Source organism: Ixodes scapularis, unplaced genomic scaffold (genome assembly GCF_016920785.2).
Source record: "Ixodes scapularis isolate PalLabHiFi unplaced genomic scaffold, ASM1692078v2 PGA_scaffold2__306_contigs__length_199485367, whole genome shotgun sequence".
Lineage (NCBI taxonomy): Eukaryota > Metazoa > Arthropoda > Arachnida > Ixodida > Ixodidae > Ixodes > Ixodes scapularis.
The window spans coordinates 47061464-47075167 of record NW_024609857.1 but is presented as its reverse complement, the minus strand read 5'-3'; the positions used below and the strand labels follow the sequence as shown (position 1 = coordinate 47075167).

Below are 13704 nucleotides of genomic sequence, written 5' to 3'. Positions count from 1 at the left end.
GCAAGAGCATGTAAGCTGATCCTACCCGGGGGAGGAAGGCTTCGCCGGCCCATTCAACATCTGTACCCGTTGGAGTTAAAAGAATGACCGTGCCCGCTCATTCCGGGGGAGATTGTTGTAAGTTTGAACTCTGACTCGGAGCTCGGGAGGGCAAGAAACAGAAAAACCGACAACGAGATGGCGATAAATCTCACGTGGTACGGCGCAGCGTAAGAACGTAAACAGACAAGACGAAAAATAAGCACACACAAAGAGAAGACACCGATCACGAGGAAAGCACGTGGATGCTCAAGTAACCTCGACTGGCACCTGACGGACTGAGCTTTGCCCGCGGCCTCACGTCATGTTTACACCAGCTCGGGCGAACTTGAGCAAGACGAGATGCCTGCCGCCGCCATCAACCATCTGGGGGTGCGAAAAGTGGACGGGAAAAGAAGCGGAATTTGAAACGTCGGTGAGAGGAGAGAGGAGGAAGACGCGAGCAACAGCCACAGCCCGGTGTGGGAACAAGAGAGATCGAAAACGAGCGCCCCGAAAGAAGCCACGCAAAAAGAACTCTTCTGTGTTTAACAAAGCTTAAGTTGTAGATTAGACTAATAAACAGTTCGTATTGGGTTTAAACCTTGCGGTTGTCATTTACAACAAAGCACTTGGCTCACACACAGTAGGCCCATAGTTCGATCCCTGGCAGCGGCAAAGTGTAACAAATGTTTTAGAGCATTCATCAATATCGACGACGGTTTCTCTACACCATCATTTCAAAGGGGGGTGAAGAGCCCATAACAGCTATCGCTTTAAAATGAGGTTGAGAAAAAGCATGTGAGACGCCTATAACATATTTATTGTATTTCTGTTTTTTTGTTTTTTTTTATATGCTTCTACATAGCAACATTTTTTTTCTTTTTTTTTTTTAATAATCATTTTCTTATAAAATAATTGCACTATTTTTAGGCCTTCGTGTTCAGACGACGATGGGAACACCTTCATTTTCCCCAAGCTTGGAGCTCTCCATGATACGATCATCTCTGGCAAACCTCTGACATCTTCATCATTCCGAAAGATTGTGGAGCTCCTCTTTCGTGCAATGGTGAAGATAACAATGTAAGTAAGGTGGTCTCAAAATTCGGACTTATTCCTAGCTTCATCATTTCCAGTTCCTTTCATGGGTGACTTCTTTGTGGGCACCGGTCAACCTTTGTCTTGCTGTATCTTTCTGTATCCAGCTAAACCTATGTCTTAAATCACAGTATCGAAGCAGGTGAAACTGATTTTTGCAATATATTTGAAGTGGGTTTAATCCCTCTAACCCTCCTTGTATACAAAAAAAAAAAAGTAATTCGGAAAAAAAGCTAGGTTGCTTCTTTCTGGTCCTTATCTTGCCAAATTTTGTGCAGTGGTAAACATAGTAGATTGATGGCTTATTTGCGTTGTTTCACAAGTGCATCTTTGTGCTGAATTTTAGGCTTCTTGGTCGAGACCGCTGCGCCAAAAATGAAATTAGTCAGTTCAGGCTAGAGAAATGTTTGGTTAGTTAGGTCACTTCTTGTCATTTGCTAGAAGCAATCCATGCCCTCGCTGTATTTACAGGTGTATGTGTTGCTGGTGTGTAAAATTAATGGAAGCTTTAAGTAACTTGCTCGTTTTCCTTCAATAGGACAACATGTCTCTTTGTCGAAATTCATATTACAAGAATTTGCTAAGCGGAAAATGTGTAGATATTCCTTTTTTTTTTTTTAAATATCTGAAAATTTGGTGCGACTAGTTATAATCGATTGGGGGTCATTGGCATGTTTAAAACATTGATGCACTGTGTACCATCTGAACAATACCTTGCATCTTCCTCGCGTAGGCTCAGTCTGCATACGGGACCTATTGATTCACAATGTGGGTTATAATATTAGAGATTGTTGAGCCATAAGAATGGGCACGACTTTTCTGCAGGTTCCCATCTCAGCACTTTTACTCCAAGGTCACTCAGCTACTAACTGACAAGTACCCTCAGCTCCAAGATGTTATAGGAACTGGATCAGTAAGCACATTTCTTTTGCACGTTTATAATAATAGCTGCGATCAATTCTTAGCATTGGTGCTTCTATACATCTTTCCAAAAAACGCTCCTAGGCCGCCGCCATGTTGCTGATGCTGATGCAGCTGGCCCTCTATCAGCTAGAAATTTTCTGCCACCCTCTTGGACTGTGAACACCCGCTCAGTGCGGTTCTCTACCTGTTTTGGCGGTTTTGCATTCAACGTTTTCTCGCCCCTCTTGAAAGTTCCCACTTAATTTTTTTTATGAGTGCTGCATACCCTTTCTGTGTTATCTTCCATTGTGATATATAAGACTGGTAAGTGCCTGCCATTCAAGCTTTTCTGCTCGACATTCATGGGAAACGAAGGAAGTGATGGACGTCGAACTGCCCTCAACGCGATTTTGCAAACATTCTTCTCCCCCCTCCCAGAGATAATCCGCATAGAATCCTCGGTCATCTCCAAAAATAGTTGTCTGGGTTGGGGTGGGAAACGGGTCAGTCGCGTTTGTTCCTTTACCTTGGTGCTTTAGTGAAAAAGAAAGCTCTCCCCAGCTCAAAGGTGAAAAGAGTATAGCTGGACGCCATAATTTCATTCCTTGGCGCAGGAACGATTCCCTTGGTAGGCTCCCAATAACTGATATCGCAGCAAAAATGCTATGGCTGGACCTAAATTTAAATTTAGATAGTTGTTCAAGCTGTGGTATTTCTTTATTTTACAGGACTCGTGGAGAGTAGCACTGCGGTACAAGTTCAAAAATGAAAGACGTCGCCTTTCAGACGACGTCCGGGTTGCTGAAAACCGTGCAAAATTTGGATCAAAAAGACCAAATGATGGAGGTGCAGCCACACAGCTGAAGCGGCAAAAAAAGATTAAGCTGGTGAGGGGCAATGTTTAAACTTTCCGGGATAAACTTGGAAGATCAAAAATTGCTGATGTGGTTCGGATGCGGATATCGTGTCTGCATAGTGGATGATCAAATTGTTATCTACGCATGGTTTTCTTTCTACTCATCAGTGTCTGCCTTAGAAATCAACGAAACGCTTCCATCAATCAGATAACGCGAATCGGGAAAACTACAATGGTTTATCCCGTCTCCGCGAGTAGGTGGAAGCATGAAATGCTTTCGAGTGGAAAGGATTCGGAAAGATGATGATGGCAGGGAGCTCGATTCATTCCGATTCGATGGTTGGCACTCACTGGAAGCTCACCTGAGATTGGAGCTCACCTGGAAGCTCTCAAGATCCCAGGCGAGCTTCCATTAAGTGTCAATCAGTGATTTGGAACCAGTGGAGCCTCCTGCAATCGTCCTTCTTCTTGGGTCCTTGTCTCACAATGTCCATAAGATCTGAGAACATGCAGCACTCTAATGAGCAGAAAGAGTACTACCCTTGTCGCACTATGGTTTTCGAGATCACTGGCACGTAAAGCTCCTTGCACATCGCCAAAGAGCTTTGCACATGAGCAATCTTCAAGACTTCGTTAACACTACAATTTCTTCCTGTTGTGCGACGGCCATGTTCAGTAGCATACTTGAAAACCTTAATCTTCAAACCGCATGTTAGCTAATGTATGAAACCATCGTGGAAACCCCACGATCGTGCTGTTGGGGCAACCATAAGCTATAGACATTTGCAGAAAAAGCTCTCTGGCCGCCGCCATTTTGCGAACCAAGCGGCCCCTACCAGCCATAAATTTCTGCCACCTGCCTGAGCTGTGGAAACCCGGTCAGCATGACTCCCCAGCTGCATTGTGCATTCAGAGTTCGCCAACTTTTCTTGGAAATTTTTACTTTATTTGCCTGTTTAGGATGCTTACCCTTTGTGTGCTATCATGCACTGTGAGAACCAGGGAATACCAGGGCTCATAGCCTGCTCGGCCTTCGCAGGAAACAAACGAAGAGAGTGAACGTCAAGCAACTCGCGAGTCGTGACGGAGGCAGTTCGACATTCTTGAAGGATTATTTCCGTTGAGATAATCTCCAGAAAGCCTTCCCGACTTGTGTTCCGAGTCTTCGCGAAAAATAGCTGATAGGGTCGGGTCCGGAGTGTTTGCTTTGAAGCTGTGCAAAAAAGCAGCCCTCTTCTACATGTGCCCAAAACACGCCGGATTCCGTCTGATCGTCGTGAAGTTACTATCGTCGACACTGTTTATTGGATATGCTGTGTTATTTGAGACCTTTCTCAAATCCTGTTCGGATAACGCGGCATTGTGGGGTACGTACAATATATGTTGTTCGATTGATGAGACTCGTTGAATTTCATTTTGTGGGCGAGTAAATCTATGCAGTTTGAATATCCTGTGCGGTCAAATATTTTTGACGGTTAAGATCTTTGTAGATTGACAAGGCGGAGTGTATGGTGCCGTAAAAAGACCAACATAAAATAAAACAAACATCCCAGTTGCATTCGTTCTGTCGCTCACGGACTCACCAAAACAGCTTTCGTTGCTTTGTTTTTGTTCTCAAAAATAGTACAGAGCATTCTTAAAAACCCCGAGAAATTCTATTTGCCATAGAATACAAAAGAAAAATAGAACACGGCAATTTAGCCTCCACCAGCGTCCGAAAGTGTGCCCACGCAGGCTGCCACAGCCCACTGACGAGAAACTCCACAGCTCAGCGCAGTCTGGCAACACTGACTTATCCTCTCAAAACCAGGGATGCCTGCTGTAAATCGCTTCGTTCGAGACTGCCGCTTGAAAGGTCTATAGGCAACTTTCAAAAATCCTGCCATGCAACATTGCATGCGTTGCACGCTCGGAACAGTTGGCTGCGAAGCTGAGTGACATGGTTTCAGTCGAACAGGCGTTGTCTCTGCTTGCGCGACGAAACATGTGCAATCGCAAGTATGCTGAAGTTTCTCTCGCGTAAAACATCAACCAAGGCACCTGCAATTTTTTTGCTTAAAACCTGGCATGCTCGAAACCAATAAAATAGTGGCCAGTGTTTTTTTAATTGCTTGGCGACATTTATGGTATTTTACACTTGTGGGATGTCTCAGTTGTGAAAATGAAGTAGCGAGTTCCATTATGACACAATAATCATGGCAAATATCTGAAGCCGGAACTAAATGGCCCGCTAGTACCCGGAATTCATTTCTTGGCATCTCCTCACCAGGGGCCGCCCCGATTCGGAAAAAAGCTTATTGCAAAATGGCGGAAGGTTCATTTCTTCCCACGACCCCGGCTTGGCTTGGCCACCTGGAGATGGAGGTCGTTCCTTCCCATGATCGTCTAGCTGTTTATCGCTCAAAGTGGCGCATAAAAAAATTTGAACGTTCCCACCTCGTGATACAAAGTTGGGGGTGCATTTATTGAGCAAGGTGCAAGGAAATATGTTATATATTTTTATCTGGACTGTTTCCTTTTTTATATTGTGTGTTTTCTACTGTTTGTGCTCCCGTAGGGTAATGCCTTGGGCAATGTTAGGTCAAATGATTGAATTCAATTTTACCTTATCAGAAATTTTGGCATGCTAAGAGCATCAAGCACTAAAAAGGTAGTCAGTTGTTGTCCTTCTGTTAATGAATATTCATGTCTAAATCGCGCCCTTTCGATCATGCCTCTCAAGAACATCACTGCTTCGGCTTTGGCTGGAGAGGACGAAGCCAGCCTGATCGCCCATGAGGAATGGCTTATACGAGAAGGACGAAAGGCAGCTCCTGATGAAAAAGGAATCCATGAAAGGATGACTCTCACTGCAAGGAAGAGGCTCTCTGACATGGCACAAATGGGCATTGATGCTGTTAGGACAAGGTACCCATACCTGATGGACTCTCAGCGAGTGAGTCATTGCTGCTACTCTTCCGCTTTATTGAATACGAAGGTGTTGTTGACTTTTTTTTTGTACTCTTGTTTGAATACAGAAACTCTTATTGAAGGGACACTGACAGGGTGTTTATGCTCGCCGATGTTTTTAGTTGTACATGGCTTATGAGAACCCAACTGCCCAGAACAGAATTTGAGGCTCAAAATTCAGTTTCTTTCCGCCCGAGGACCGCCACGAGAACTGGCCGGTTCGAGTTGCGCTCTCTCTCTTTGTGATCACGGGCTGTTTTCTAAGGTTTAGACACAACCACCAAATTTAATCAAAGTCGTGGGTCATTGAAGGCACACAGTCAATATTAAAAATAGCAAAAAGATGAAACCCTTTTTTTGTGACTTCTAAAAAGCTGTTAATAAGATTATTGAGGAAAAAAAAAGTTGCACAGAGAACCGGACGCATTCTGTGCATTTCCTCGTTCAATAGCCCTTTTGCGAAATCCCCCAAGCGCCCTGGCCCGCGCGCGAGGAATTGTGGGAGAGACTGTCCCTGGCCTGGCCACTCTGCCTTGAGATCGCATTGCCTCGTCGCTCGTCTCCTCATAATCTTGTTTTTTGATTTCATTACCTATTTTTATATGTTCAAGTGTATATTTATTGGTTCTAAGTGTTTCTATTTTCTTCTGTGCGCAGTATTTTTTGCATATATATAGTTTTTGTCTTTATTATGCCTTTTTCGACGGGAGTGCTGACGAACAACAGGCCGCTTCGCGTGTCGTTCTCCGGGTGAGTGTTATCGTTGCTACTGGTTCCTGTCGTGCTGTTAGCTGTTCATTTTGGTTCACTTGACCCGCGTGCAGTCGTGAGGAGCCGTTTATGAACACCCACGCAGATGTCATAGGGGTAGGCAGACTCTAAATCAAGAATTGCGACGCGAGAGCAGAGTGCGCTGTGATTTAGCCGCCCGCGCCTGCTCCGTTGACTCGCAGTGCAGCGTATGCCTTCGGGTGCCGCTTGCTTGACCAAGATACAGCAAGCTGCTTTGTCGCTGCGAACCATTTGTCCGAATGTTTGCAAAGCTGAGGCATATGCAACGCTGTGGCGTTTGACAACTGCGCGCTGCGGTGCGATCCCTTTGCAAATGCCGACGGCTCAATGTCGCGGCTTGAATGTGCCTATGGCATGCCTTCATAATCTTTCTTTTAAGCGGTTGTCATTTGCCAACGCCCTTTTTCAAGTGCAGAGATAAGTTGCCGCGAATCATTTGTCCGAATGCCTGCAAAGCCGTAGCACCGTTTGTCATATCCAACGCTGCGGTGCCTGACAAACTGCGCTCAGCGGCGCGAGCCCTTCGCAAGCGCCGGGCGGCCCAACATCGCGGCTTGTGTGCGCTTATAGTATGCCTTCTTAAACTACTTGCTAAGCGGTTGTCAGTTAAAAGCACCCCTTTTCAAGTGCAGAGGTGTGCTGTCTCCCAGGCAGTCATCTTGAAACTCGTAGTTCCTTCGATAATTTTATTTCTCTAGTCAAGATGTCAGCTCAAGGTATTTTATTTCTTTAGGTCACCTTCAGCAGTAACATGCCCTCATAGTACAGTTTGCTGTGTGCCAGGCTGTACAAACAGTACTGCCGGCGGACGGCATGTTTCCTGGCACTGCTTCCCAAAAGACAGCGTCCTGCGAAGCGTTTGGGTGAAGACAACTGCGTGCAGTTGTGAGGCGCTGCAAAGTTGGACATGCCGAACAGTGTTACGGTTTCGCAGGCATTCAGACAAATGATTCGTGACAGCAAGGCGGCGGGCTGTATCTTACTTAAGTAAGCGGTATTGAAGGCACATGCTACAGTGCCAGTCAACTAAGCGACGCGAGAGCCGAGTGCGATTGAGCCACCTGCACTCGCTTTGTTGACTCGCACCGCACTCGGCTCTCGCGTCGTGATTGTTGATTCAGAGCTCTGCCTACCCCTATGACATGGGTGCGGGTGTTCATAAACGGCTCCTCTCGACTACACCTGGGTCAAATGAACCAAAAATGAACAGCTAACAGCACGATAGGAATCAGTAGCAATGGTAGTACTCACCCGCGGAACGACACGCGAAGCGGCGTGTGCAGAAGAGAATAGAAACATTTATAAGCAATAAAAAATACAGTGGTACAGATAAAAATAGGTAATGGAAATGAAAAACCGGATTAAGAGGAGACAGGCGACAAGGCAATGCGATTTCAAGGCAGAGCAGCCAAGCGAGGGAGCCTGTTGAGTGTTAGCAACATCCTAGCTAATGCAGCGACCAACGACTTAGTTGGAAGCTATGGTTCACAGGCCAGGTTTGGAGATCCTATCAACTCTATGCCATACTGCATGAAAAGGACTCGAGGGTCCGAAAGAAAAGAGTAAGAGATTGCATGTGAAGAAGAAGGTTTGATATTTCATCAGCGTGATGTCTGTAGTACCAATTATTTCTCTGCACTCTTGCAAGACTTGCTTGGCAAGTCAATAGACATATTAAGAACTTCAGAAGCAAAGGGAAGTTAAAAAAAATAATGTTACTAAAAAAAGAAACTTGCGTATTGTGTGTTCGTATGTTTGTTCCTAAAGCCCTTCCCACACGTTCAAGTTGTGGTAAATGGGGGATTCGGCCAACTCGCTGAAAGCCGACTCATCGACAGTCAATTCGTAGTATAGGCCAATTTGTTGTAGGACAATTCATCAAAAGGCAACTTGTCGAAAGGCAACCTGGGACTGTCATTTAACCCATTCGAGGCCGATTCCTCGAATGGGTTAAATGACGGTCCCAGGTAAAAGTTCATGGTTCCTTGTTATCTTTTGATCTAAATTTTTATTTGTGTTTGGACTAGGGACAGCGGTCTTTTTAGGTTTTAGGACAGTACCTTGAGACAAGTTTAGAAATGTAAATTTCGGGATTGTCCTTTTGCTAGTTTTCTTTATTACTTTTTGTAATGAGCCGCTGCGGACTGTTGCCGCGAAGCAGCGTGGACGGGTAGGCCAAGCAAACTCACACGTGCCACAGTGATGCACACGCGACGTAGTAACTGTCCCCCACTGCACCGTGAAAGTGGAGAAAGCTGCAAGTTGTTATCTTCGACAAGAAAGAGCGCACTGGATGTTTATTACGATACGGCGATATTACGCATTACTATAGGGCAGGATTTGCTTTAACATTTCAGGACAAAATTATATATTATGGCTTTGAAACAGCGGCGACCAGTTGGCGTCTTCGACTAATTTTTCTTCGACGATTTGCCTTATGACGATTCGGCCTATTCGACAAATGGGCTGCTGACGAGTTTACCGTCGATGAGTTGGCTTTCGGTGAGTTGGCCTAGACTCGGTAAATGGTAGTGCCAGTAAAATCTGAATTTAGGCGTTGTTTCTTGTTTCCCTTATTTAAATTAATGAACAAGTGCCAATTTCTTTGTAAATTTTATTAAAGAAATGCCGTGGCATATTTCCTGAACTTTCAATTTTTATATTTTCTTTTGTGAAGTTCGCTAAAGATTTCGAGAGGCTCACGAAGATGAACCTGGCCGACAAAGTCGCAAAAGGGATTGACAAGATCGTTCTGTTGGCCACAAAGAAGGCGATCGACTGCCAGGAGCATGTCCTACTTACACTGCAAGCAGCACCGCACATGGATCTGGGGAGGCTCAGGACACGGCGTGAGTACAGTAAGAAAACCGCTGCGCAAGGGAGGCTTTTCGACCAAGCGATAAAATACCACCATTCAATGCATGCATGGGAAAAGATAGTAAAAAAACAAACAAAAAACTTTCAGTCTTTCTCTTTTGTTGAGGAAGGAAGACTAGCGGAGCTGCACTATGGTGGGAATGAAGTAATGGCCGATCGCTAGTCGGCAAGCCAGAGTGGAAAGGTTGCGGCCATCTATGATGGTTGCTGCCGTCTCCTATATATGGCGGTAGCTGTCCAGAGTTCTGTGTCATCGGGTTATTTGAGGACTGACACGACCCTGGGGAAACTAGCCGCTAACAGCTCCACTGTAAAAAAAATAACCGAGTTTATGTGTGCAACCACGTTGGCGCATTGCTCGGCTGAGAAGTAAGCGAAACTATAGCTTTCAAAATGCGGCCTTTAGGGTGGGCTGCTTTGTGCTGGCCTCCCCTGTATTGAAAGATGGAACGTGACTGGCACTCTCGCTATCAGCGCGCTCGGAAACAATAGTGCTACGTGCTGCAATTTTGCCGCTCTGGTCGTTGGTCGCTCGTGCTAATCTTTTTCTGCTGCAGCTGTACATGCGCAGCGCCTTGGCAGAGGAGAACCCTCTGCCAAGGTGCAGGCAGCGTGGTGGAGGGCCGTAGAGGACAGACATTTGGGCTGCACACCAGTGTATGGGGAATAACTTTGGGAGTTTGTATCATACTCCCAAGGTTATTTCCCCGTGGTGATTTGAATTGTTTCATACCATTTGGTGACATGTCCAATGGCTTATCTATAATATTATGTTGCACCCATTTAGGTCGTTCTGGTGTGTTGCCTTCTTTTCTTTTAGTGGGGACAGGCTTGGCCAAGTGAACATCTTAGTATTTGTCTGAAGTTCCCTCATTGTCACTGATCCTACTGGAAGATAAGCAGAACAATGCATACATTTTTTTTCTGAAACCGTCCAGGACACGTGCAACGAAGAGTACAAAAATGTATTTGATATCTTGCACAAATGTTGTTGGTGTTTTTCAGACATCCTGACTGTTGCAACTCTGCGCATTTTGGCACTGAACGTCAAGGAGTCAACATCACTGCCCCTAATGTTCGTGCAAGAAGATGTAAGTTATTTCACTATATTTTTGCGAAAGTTGATGCTAGCAAGAACAAAGTTCCAGCCTACCTTCAATGTAGCAGGGTTAAATAAATGCTAACTAAAGAGGTTTTTTTGTTGTTTTTTGTGGGTAGAGTGTTCGTTTTTTTTTTGTTTTCACGGTATGTTTTTTCATAGTGCCCGCAGGGGCTAGAATTGGAGCCTTCTGAATACATATTAGTGACCATGTTGATGTCAAAGGAAACAAACATGTGAAATGCACATGAATACAAGTCCTGAAAAACCAATGAAGGCTGGAAGGCGGCAGGCATGCTGATCTTTCTAGGGTTTTCAATACAGAGACAGTGTAGCGTGTTAACTGGCTTCCAACAGTTCAATAGCAGCTTGTTCACCTGGCCCCTTTTGTTAATGGGGTGTCCCAAACATTAGGCCCACCAGGCCCCAAATACTTCTGTAACGCTCAAGAGATAATGGCCACCTAAATTACAGAGATATAAAGTAAAAATTTGAGGCGAACCAAGTTTCGGGTACAATGGCTGAAACGCCAAAAACCTAATAGTCTGGCTTCCAAAACACAGCCATGCTCAACGTGCCTCATGCTGGATTTTCACTGCTCCGGTTGGTGTTCGGACGGGAGAGATATGGCCAGCGACTGCACATAAAATGTAAATGTAGCTCGTGAAAATTAATTTATACAACTACATACGAGACATTGTTATGTTTGCTGTTTTCTGGAACCTTCATCTTTGGGTTTTTTTAGTGTAGAGGAGGAAGCAAAAAAATTAACATTGGCCAACGAACAAATAATAGCATGTACCGTTATGGTCAGTCGGTAGCCCTGTACGGTTCATAAATGCGGGGTGGCGAGGTAAGCAGGGTGCGTCCGTGGCAGACATAGATTGTAGCACCTGAGCTGCCTGCCTTCTGTCGGTGTTTGCCCCCTTTTTTCTCCTTGAAACTTGTCTGCCCTTGGCTATGTTCGCTGATACCGATAAGAACCCATTATTGCACCCAATGAGCGCTGACGACCGATGACACTGCCTGACAAAGCGCGTCTGCGCAAACATCCCTGCTTTTTGTCTTCTCTTCCTTCTGCACGTATTGTTTCTCATCTGTGCATTTGTTGGTGTCCTCTTATCCAAACAATAACCTCAAATGTACACAGGAAGGCTGCTGTCCGCATAAAGAAACCAGGCCACTGTAAAAGTGAGATGTGATAGCAAAGCAAAAAATCACTCTCATGGTGAAAACGAACCAGTGATGCGTCAGATTTTTGGCGTGACTTTTATTTTTTTTATCTCCAGACCTGTACTCATTTCCAACAATAAATAAGTCTAGCAGCGTATCATAATGCATCGGAAAAGTATCTCACTATTGAAATGCAAATAGGTTTCACAAATGCATCTTCATACTGAAATAGAGATACTAAAATATATCTCTAAGCTTATATCGCAATATTTTCATGTCGTGATGTTTCCCCAATTGTAATTCCTCATTCATTTTACATTGTTGCAGATGCCGGTTACTTATTTAAACATAAGCAATGCTCATGGCCTGAACTGGAGTGAATAATAGCAGTTGACAAGAGCAAACATGTTTTGGCCTTCTACATTAAAATATGTTGTGCCTTTTCCTTTTACCTAACGCAGGATGAAAACATCCCACCGACACCGTGTGTCCTGTACAGCGGGCAAGACTTAGAGGATGCAGACTTCTTTCACCTGGTTGTTGATCGTGAGAGGTTGTTCTCCGTTCCAAATGCCGAGGAGGGGCTGTGTATGTTGTTGGCAGCCTATTGGTTGTTCAGTATACAATATGAACGGAAGGCCTTCAACATGCTCGTCACTCTGGAGAGGCTTTTTCTCGGCATGAGCCACACAACTCCAAGGGCAGTGGTAATTAAATTTTTAAACAAAGTTTGCAGGCACGTGCATGGTTGAAGCAATGATTTGTGCTTCAACCACACGCGCATTAACTGCTTCGTTACGGTTCAGTTTGAGCTTTTTCTTTTTTTTTTTTTTTTTTTACGGTGTTAGTTTGCAGGCTCTGTAAAAATGGATGTCCACCCACGGGACAGTGGGGCTTTACAGTTCAAGTAAGGAAAATGAACACATATTTTATTCAACATTTTATAAGTTAATTTTTACAAAATAGGTTTTGGGAAGAATAGCAAAACTGGAGTGATACCGGCAGAGAAATGAGGCTCATTTATTGGTACGAAAATCAAAGAAGCAGTGCCAGTCAGTTTCAGTGCAGAGGTAGGTTTCACAGGACGTGCAATGGTGCTGAGTTTTCTTTGAGGAGCCAGGGTTCCTGCACTGTGTAGCATTCTTGACGTCTTCTTTCTTTGGCACGTGAAGTGCCTGCGCCGTCTGGACTGGCGAGTTCGGCAGTGGCTTGACTCTCTTGCGCGGAACCTGTGGCACCGCACAAACTTTCTAAAATGGCATCAGCCTGACTTGTTAGTCCTGAAAATCGAGCACAATCAATCAAACCAATTGTTTTCACTTCGCGAGTGTTTCAGATTGGTGCGAGCAAAACATGATCATCGCGAAATTCGTGTCATAAGTTTTGGGTCCCAGCGTCCACCCACGTAGACAGTTTGACAAGGGACTACTATAACCCTTGCTAATACTGTTGAAAATATTAAGCATTAGTGACCATCTGTGAACTTTCAAGAACTCTAGAAATATAAATTAACACAGCCTCCGTTTGTGTAAATCACATAAACTGATTACATACCTTGGCGTCGCCCGTAGAACATGCGAGTGCTGCAGGTCGCCATTTTTAACAGCAAGCAACAAGTTTTCAGTGCTGTTTGCTCAACACTCCTCCAGATGGCAGCACAGACTACGTCCATGACGGTGGACAGGCGTCCTTTTCTGTGTGCAACGAAGTTTTTTTTTTTTTTTCTTCTCCTTACAATTCAAAACCCAATGTTTACACTGGTGGACGCAGGGTCTCAGGAGGTTATACAGGGTGTTTCACGAAAGGTGGACAAATTCAATATTGCAAAAACTGCTCGAAGGCTTGTGTCGTTTTGGCCCTGGGCTCGAGGCCTATTTAGGAAAACTTTTGAAGTCCGGGATAATTAGATTGTTAATTATTTTTGAGTAATTGACTTTTT

At 44.7% G+C, this 13704-nt stretch overlaps 2 protein-coding genes across 2 annotated transcripts; one reads left to right on the top strand and one right to left on the bottom strand.

Moving 5' to 3' along the window:
• Positions 1–1925: 1925 nt before the first annotated feature.
• LOC115331460 lies at positions 1926–12851 on the top strand. The gene is made up of 6 exons (XM_040215168.3): positions 1926–2029; positions 2748–2906; positions 5598–5810; positions 9294–9465; positions 10499–10584; positions 12227–12851. The coding sequence occupies exons 3-6, from the start codon at positions 5715–5717 to the stop codon at positions 12515–12517; spliced, it is 645 nt and encodes a 214-aa protein (XP_040071102.1). The 5' UTR covers positions 1926–2029; positions 2748–2906; positions 5598–5714; the 3' UTR covers positions 12518–12851.
• Positions 12750–13437, bottom strand: LOC121047465. The gene is made up of 2 exons (XM_040502696.2): positions 13320–13437; positions 12750–13045 (listed from the first exon to the last, which is right to left on the bottom strand). The coding sequence occupies exons 1-2, from the start codon at positions 13435–13437 to the stop codon at positions 12843–12845; spliced, it is 321 nt and encodes a 106-aa protein (XP_040358630.1). The 3' UTR covers positions 12750–12842.
• Positions 13438–13704: the final 267 nt, after the last annotated feature.